Source organism: Mus pahari, chromosome 17 (genome assembly GCF_900095145.1).
Source record: "Mus pahari chromosome 17, PAHARI_EIJ_v1.1, whole genome shotgun sequence".
NCBI classification, from domain to species: Eukaryota; Metazoa; Chordata; class Mammalia; order Rodentia; family Muridae; genus Mus; species Mus pahari.
This window is the reverse complement of record NC_034606.1, coordinates 3,464,736-3,473,190: the sequence shown is the minus strand read 5'-3', so window position 1 is coordinate 3,473,190 and position 8,455 is coordinate 3,464,736. Positions and strand designations below refer to the sequence as shown.

The 8,455-nt window shown below is 49.2% G+C and overlaps 1 protein-coding gene across 1 annotated transcript in view; it reads left to right on the top strand.

Moving 5' to 3' along the window:
- The window catches only part of Ankrd46 (ankyrin repeat domain 46), a 25,501-nt gene that overhangs the window by 4,236 nt on the left and 12,810 nt on the right, over positions 1 to 8,455 (top strand). The window contains exon 3 of the mRNA XM_021217017.2: positions 7,598 to 7,930. Within this exon, the coding sequence (XP_021072676.1) occupies positions 7,620 to 7,930 (311 nt within the window). The 5' untranslated portion in view covers positions 7,598 to 7,619. The remainder of the gene's footprint in view (positions 1 to 7,597; positions 7,931 to 8,455) is intronic.

The following is an 8,455-nucleotide window of genomic DNA, read 5'->3' as shown; positions in this document are numbered from 1 at the left end:
TGGGGACACCCCAGCCGCGGGAACCAGGCCCCCAGTACCGCCTTGGGGACACCCCAGCCGCGGGAACCAGGCCCCCAGTACCGCCTTGGGGACACTGTGTCCAAACCACAGCAGGTAAGGTTAAAGGCAGGAGGCGAAGGGACTGAGCACTGAGCCATGGGACCTCTATGCTCAGCGATTGGTGTGACTGAGAACATTAAAGGACACGGGAGAAACTGTGGAATCATTGAGGGAAGGGCTAAGTGTGGAGTGCAGGGAGAAAGGGACTGGTGTGTCACCCGCTCACTGGACGAGCTCTGTGACAGACGTATAAGTGGCAGATGACAAGATGGTTGTATGAACAAGGTTGGGATGTTTGCCATACAAGAAATGAAGAACTTATGTCTGTTTACATATTAAAAGTAGTATCCCGGGCTGTACTAAGTGTATTCTACATCGTCAGCATTCCTCTGGGGTTTATAAATAATCGTTAAAATCTTTCATCTAAATTACCACTTTAGTAAACCTGGAGAACAGTGGAATGTGAAGTTAGGAGAAGGAGAGAATTAGAGCAGAGCCTGTGGTACTGGAGTAGGATGTGAGTAACCGGGCATCAGAGTGTGTAAGACTCTCCCAGTAAGACCAGCAGGACAGTGCCAGCGGCTGGCCTTGAAGCTGTCTGGAGAGCCTTAGCAACAGTCGTGCCAGAGATTTCTCCCTGTTTGGTCCCTAGAGGGGGCTCAGGCAGAGATTGAAGGATATAAAAGAAATATCCATAAAGAGAGGGAGTGGGGTCTTGAGATGGTCAGAGGTCCCTGTGCTTTACAATCAGCAGTGGCAGCTAAGAGGGTGGTGAGGCCTCCCGGGTGTATCTGTTTAAGTGGTGTTGACACCTGTAACCATCTGGTAAACCGTAACTACAAACCAGGGCCAGCTCAGTACAGATAGAAGGAAGGCTCGTTGGGATGAGGCTTGCCGGAGAGACAGGCTGAAGGCCAAGGACATATGTACAAGCTGTCTTGAACCTGAAGCATGGCTTTAATTTGTCTTTGTCTCTTCTTATGCCTCTGTAGCTTAAGATACAAAACATTTCTGATTCATTTCACTTTCCAGAATCCAAAACCTGTGCATTCTTGGGTATAATTTGTCCCATGAACTCAACAATAAGAAACTTGTTATAGCATCTGGAGCCTGTGAGGTCATCGTCTTCTGAAAGCATCTTCAAGAACAATTCTCATGTCATCATGACCTTTCTGAACAGTGTGGTCCTTTTGAGTACCAACCAGAACAGTGCTCAGAGTAGCAGTTATTCAAACTTTAAAGAATTGTTAAGTGTTAGCTTGTCATGTCTCTAATGACAGGCCATACAGAACATTTCAAAAAATGAGAACATTTACCATTATCTCCAGTCTCCTCAGTATTAGTCATAGTCATGTGGTTTTAAGAGATAGTGAATAAGAACTGGAAGAAAACTGAGGCGTGTATGTAAAATAGCCAGGAGCTTTAACTCCTGGGGTCTGGGTCTCCACTGGATGATCTGTCCAGGCGGGAGATATTATTCACAGTTGAGGCCAGACCCTGCAAGACAGCGGGTCTGAGTGTAGCTGTTGTAGGGAGTGCTCTGCGTTCAGGGAGCTCGTTCTCCCGTGTTGTCACACTGACCTTTGAGCTTCTGAACAGTCTGTACAGATAGCCTGAGTGGAGGCTGCAGAGATGGCTCCGTGGCTAAGAGAGTAGTGCGCTCTTCCAGAGGACCCACTTATGTGCAGTGGCTCAAAGCCTCCCGGAACTCCACTTCCAGGGGATCCTGTGCCTCTGATCTCTCCACACACGCACAGCGCTACCCCCACCACATATCCATAATTCCTGGGCGCTGACGTGGGACCTGCCAGCCTCTGTCCCTGTCTCAGAAAGATTCCCCAGATCTCTGAGAGACTGCACTTGCCTGCCTGTGTGACACCTTGCTAGGAGAGGCTGGCTTAGTCGGACGGAGACTTGCTTTGATTCGTTCCTCTTCTACTTGAAAGTATTCTGCAGGAGGGGCTCCGGACTTGCTGGATCTGCTCTGCCTCAGTTACGGGCATTCCCCACTTCCTACCCCACCACAGTTTCCTAAGTGAAGGCATGATTCAGCTACAACCTAACTCCTGCCTGTGATCCTTTACGTATTCTTAGCCCATCATCTGGGCTTGACATTGTGAGAAGGAGAAAACTCCACAATTTTTTATTATGTCCTGATCCTTGAACTCATCCTACCTTCACTAGGCCTCAAAAGATGACCCCTACACGTCATCGCCAAGAGAGGAGCGAGCCAGAGCTCCCTGTAACGCTCAGGTACTTCTCGACCATCAGCGAGGTTTCCGCTTTAGACATCCAACACCTGTGCGGCAGGGCCTTCTCCCAATTCAGGGTCATTTAGCAACTGCTATTTAACAGCTGTTGGGAAGGAAAGCTGGCTGCTTGTTCCTCTGCAGTTGTGTGTTAGGTCCAACCGAGGCCTCCGGGGTAGCATACCAACTTTGTAAGAGTGGCTGCGTTTTAAGGGTCTATAAAGGTCACTTGGCATAATAGAAAAGTACTATGTGTGTAGCCTCGCGGCAGCCCAAAGACGTCTACTAGACCCCCTTCAAGGCTGTGTGAAGGAAGAAGTTGCTCCCCGTGTAGTTCAGATAGAGGCTTTGCATGAAGGTTGCAGTACCTGCCAGTCACTGTACATAATTCTGTTTTCACATACATGTTGTCTCCAAAACTAAACCACGCTGAAGACTGGATGCCTCACAAGGTGTTGCTGTTGGATATGAGAAATGCTGTTAAATCAGTTGTTGTCCATCAGCACACTGGGGCAGAATGCAGAAGGCTCCTCCTCCCAGGGCTTTAATGTCCAGGCAGTTCAGTATAGATTTCAGACCCCATGCAGTAAGAGTTTCAAAAACTGCATACTTATATAGTAAAGAATCTAGAAAACAAAAGTATTAACCTATTTGTCTTAGTTAGGGTTTTACTGCTGTGAACAGACACTGTGAACAAGGCAATTCTTATAAAAAACAACATTTAATTGGGGGCAGGCTTACAGGTTCAGAGGTTCAGTCCATTATCATCAAGGTGGGAGCATGGCAGCATCCAGACAGGCATGGTGCAGGAGGATCTGAGAGTTCTACATCTTCATCCAAAGGCTGCTTGCTTGTGGAAGGCTGACCTAGGGTGAGAGTATTAAACTCACACCCACAGTGACACACCTACTCCAGCCAGGTCACACCTATTCCAACAAGGCCACACCTCCAAATGGTGTCACTCCGTGGTCCAAGAATATACAGACCATCACACTATCTAAATTAGCAATGATTACTTTTATGGAAATTTATTTAGATTGATTTGAATTTATTATCTTTTCTAAAAAAGTTGAGTTGTGACTAAACTCTAGTCAATAAAGCAATAAATAATCTAAATATTGCCAGAATACAGCAGACGTCCCTGTTTTAGTGATTTTAGTTTCTTCTGGGTGGAGAAAAATATTGGGTAAAGGTTTGCTTGTTATCTCAGACAGTGAGGAATGCTTAGGTCCAGGAATTCAGTCACGTCCTGCACACTAGAGGACATTGTCAAAGACTTTGTTATTGTTGTTCCACAAAACCTTACTTGTATTCAGTGACTACAGGACTGCTTCAGAACATTGTGCCCTGCTACTTCCTGTGGAGTGAGCAACACTGCAGAGCTGGATTGCTCTTGGGATGAGGGAGTCCATTAGGAATGTGAATACATGTGCCTGTGCCCTTGCCTGAGGTCTGTGGTATGTGTGCACTTGGGTTATGAGCAGTCACTGCGCACTGGGAGAGCTAGGAGTGCATACGGGCATGGTTGGTTGGTTTCTATCTGGAAGCCACTGGACTCCTTTACAGGGACAAGAGCAACCAACAGTACAGACTCCAGGTTGGGCTCCCTCTCTCACACACTGCTTCCCTCTGCTGCTTTCTGTCATGTTAGGCAGGGCATGCACTGAGATCTCACAGTCCTCCCTGTGGCCCTCCCTGCAGTCCTCCCCACAGTCCTCCCTGCAGTCTTCCCCACAGTCCTCCCTGTGGCCTTCCCTGCAGTCCTCCCCACAGTCCTCCCTGTAGCCCTCCCCTCAGTCCTCCCCACAGTCCTCCCTGCGTCCCTCCCTGCAGTCCTCCCCAAAATCCTCCCTGTAGCCCTCCCCACAGTCCTCCCCACAGTCCTCTCCACAGTCCTCCCTGCGCCCCTCCCCGCAGTCCTCCCCACAGTCCTCCCTATGGCCCTCCCTGCAGTCCTCCTGCCTTGCGCACTGAGATCTCATGGCTCCCCTTCCCAACATGCTAGTTTTGTATACATTTGCTCCAGCTATCTTAGCTTTAATACCTGCTTCTAATTGCTCCTCCATAGGTGTGATGTCACCAGTGCATTTGAACCAGGAGTGTAGCACTTACTCATGCTTTCCCAGTGACTTTCAAAATGAAAATCAGATCCATACTGTATGTACTTGATTGTTGATCCTGACTAGGGAGAGATGCCAGGCTGTCAGCCCAGCCCAGACTAAGGCTCTCTATTAGTTTCTGGATGTGAAGAATTTGATCCCAGAACTTCTGTACTTTGGTCCAAGACTGTGAATCTAGGATTTGGGATGTAAATGGAAAGGCATGTTCCATAGAACTTTCCATCAAGTCGGTGGCTCTCAAGCGTCTGCCCAAACCTCCTTGCTTGCTCTTTAGGTTCCGGTCACATTTGAGGGCTGAAGGATAGCGGGGGTAGGGTGAGAGATGGTACCAGGGCCGCACACAGGGCGAGTTCTAACTGTGAGACTGTACCACCCCTCACACCTGACCGCATACTCATGGCAGTGTCCACGAGTCCGCCTGTGTGCCCGTCTGTGGGCAGGCCTCATGCTTGGCTGCCCCCACTGTAGGCTACTCCAGGCATTGTGTTTTTCCTCTGCAGGTCTTTTTTGTGGAGGCTTTTCTCCCCACTAGATGTCACCCCATTGCTAGAAGCTACTCTGTTACCTGGGATGGACATGCCTTTCAAGTTTGCTTCCACACACAGGGTACTGTAGTGCCTGGGACAGTAATTGCCACAGACTGAGGACTAAGTCACACAGCTGAGAAGGAGCCAAACTGGATTCACTCCCAGGCAGCGCAGCGCCACACACATCTGGATGGAGTGGCCAAACTTTGTCAGCTTCCAGCAACAAGAAAATGAGCTCTACAGTCCTGAGAGTTGCTCCTCATACGGGTCGGACTTCACGTCCCTCCCTCCTGATTTCTCTGGGATTTGGACTTTAAGTGCAACCAGCTCAATGATGGATTGCAGGCAGTGGATGTTTAGTGATTGATGCTGCCTTCTGTGATCCAGGCTGCTGCCTAGCACCCTGCTTCAGCAGTTCTTCATAGGAATTGAGCCGGGTACACTACTGCACCAAATGGGCCCAAGGGAAATCTGAGGGTGGGTGACAGGCGATTTAAGAACAAGACCTGGCTGCAGGGGCTGCTGCAGAGACAAGACAGAACCAGACCGGTTTGTCCGGTAGAGCTATATGCTCTGGCTCTTTGCGAACCTTTCCCCCTCTTATGAATAGTATTTTCTCTCTAAGAGTTATTTGTGGAGCTAGGGTAGCTCAGTGATTGACCTTGCTTTTGCAAAGCCCTGGACTCAAATTTTATGACCCTGCAAAAATCAATTAGCTAAAGTTAGAGGTTAGCTTCCACTTACTTTGTGGAGAATATGCACTGAGAATTCCGGAGGCTGAGGGTGACTTCCAGAGCCTTGCTTCTCCCTGAAGATGACACCTGGAGGACTCTTTCCTGCCTGCGCTTTGTGAGTAGTCACAGCTCCACGTCACAGTCACGCCCCTGTACTCTCCTTCTCACTCCCCACTTGAGTGCCTGGCAGTCACTTGGGTGGCCTGGCAGCTTGCTGCTTCACCTCAGGTGTTCTGGGGAATGTGCACAGGCCCCATGGCCATGCGTGTCACAGAACAGTGCATTCTTTCTCACACTGCACCTTGTTTTAGGTGACGTTCCTTGATTGCTTGTCTCTGGTCTTTTCTGTATAACCACGTACATTTCTGTCCAGGTCTTTGAAAGACCAGCCATCTCCTTGGCCTGAAGTCTAAAGGGACTCTCACAGAAATTCAAGGATGGTGAAACTTAGCTTGAAGTTGTTAGGGTTACATAACATTCAGTAAAATCCCCAAGTATATGCCTGCTCCACTTGGGCCCAGCATTGAAGGAACAGAAGGAACAGGGCCTCTGTGTGTATGGGCTGATACCTGCCTCAGAGCCAAGAGCAGACGCGATGCTCTGGAGCCAGGCAGCCCGGGCCGCAGAGCCGAATAGAGAGGCTGAGAACCTGCCAGACTCGGTGCCTGTGAGCTCTGCACTCCCGGACCCTCGGGAAGGGGCTTAGATACAGTCAGTTGGCCCAGTACCCAGTCCCAGTAGTGTTCCAGACAGATTTCCCCTGAGAAACTGTGCAGGCTGAGCCTGTGAATTAGAGCCTTCTCCGTAGGGGCTGGCAAGATGGTGCAGAAGATAAAGCTGCTTGCAGCCCAGTTGGATGGCCTGCGTTTGATGCGTGGGACCCACATGGTAGAAGGAGAGAACCAACTTCCACAAGCTGTTCTCTGGCCTTCTCACGTGTACAGTGACATGCCCATGCACATAAGTGAATCGTTTTTAAAGAGCCTTCTCTGTAGACGCCCGCTCTGCGCTGCTGCTCTTTCTTCAGGGTTCCTTTTGAGAGGCTTTACTTTCTTCTCAGCTGAAATGGAGGGCAGGAGGGAACTGGTGAAGCAGGGAGGGCTGTGGCTAACGCAGGCAGGGCTAGCCTCAGCTTGTGGTTTTTCAGGTGCGAGCTCTCTGGAACAGTAATGGGACTTGGTACTAGAGCTGCCTACTGTGTGCCTAGCCTCCAGGGAATTCAGACCACAGAACCCAGGTGGAGTGGGGCTTCGGTGCTGTGACTCTCTGTGGGCACAGCTGCTGCCTTGCTGCCTTGGTCTGTGTTTCTCGTCCTCATCTCCATTCTTAGATGCTGGGAGTCCTGAGGTGACCATCAGACAGCAGAAGAGGGGTAATTCCGTAAAAATCAGTGTGTTAGTTCCTTTAACTTGTAAAATGAAGTCTTAAACCCTGCACCTCAGATAAAGTGTTCTTCAAGGTAGATTACGTTGGGTCGTGGGCTTCCCCCAGGTACTTCCGTTAACTCTGTAGAGCATCTCTCACAAGAAGGAAGTGTATGAAGAAGAATTTCCATGCAGTAAAGGAGTGCCAGCTGTAATGTGTCCATGTAGAGATGGCTCGTTCTTCAGCTTAAAGTTCACATGTGTTTCCTTTTAAGGTCATGACTTAAAATCTAATTGTATTTTAGCTTTAAAATATTTCAGCCCTTTATTGTGATAAAAATGAAGAGTTTTACAGCAATTTAATTGCCATTTTGATCCTGCAGATATGAAGAAAAGAAACTCTTTTAGTGGAAAATAAAACATAGTAGATACTTTTGTGATTATTGTTCGGTAAGGAAATGTGAGGTAGGAATGGTGATAGGGTCCCTCTGACTACCTGCCGCTGGCCTCACTGGCTCTCCCTCGCCCCATCTCCCGCTGCAGGAGTGGCCGGCCACCACACACCATGTCCTACGTTTTTGTGAATGATTCTTCACAGACTAACGTGCCCTTGCTTCAAGCTTGCATCGATGGGGACTTCACCTATTCCAAGAGGCTTTTGGAGAGTGGCTTTGATCCAAATATCCGAGACAGCAGAGGCAGAACGGGCCTTCACCTCGCCGCGGCCCGAGGGAACGTGGACATCTGCCAGCTGCTGCACAAGTTTGGAGCTGATCCACTGGCCACGGATTATCAGGGGAACACGGCCCTCCACCTGTGTGGCCATGTGGACACCATCCAGTTCTTAGTTTCCAACGGACTCAAAATTGATATTTGGTGAGTTCTCTGTTCCCATTAGATAGATGTGCAGGCTGTGGGCTGATCACCACCTGATCCATTGTAATGACAAGTTCAGAAAGGTATGGAAGCCTGTGCACTTAGTAGGGCAGTGTGGGAGCCCTAGAGCTTCATGTACAAGTGCATGGGTGCGTGTAAGTGTGCATGTGCGCCCGTGGGTGCGTGTGTGCCTGTGTGCCTGTGTGTGTGTGTGGTGTGTGCATGTGTGTGTGCCTGTGTGTGTGTGTGTGTGTGTGGTGTGTGCATGTGTGTGTGCCTGTGTGGTGTGTGTGTGCGCCTGTGTGGTATGTGCATGTGTGTAAAACAGTAGCTGGTCTCTGTTAGTTATGAAGTATAGCTCAACAACAGAAGGAAGAGGACAGTTTCATCAGCTTGTTCTAAGCTCACAGTAGAGCTCCCTATAGCGGCTTCATTTGAAATTAGTTTTTAGATTTCTCCCGTGCAGGTATCTGTCTGTTGTATACAGGTATCTGTCTGTTGTATGCAGGTATCTGTCTGTTGTAT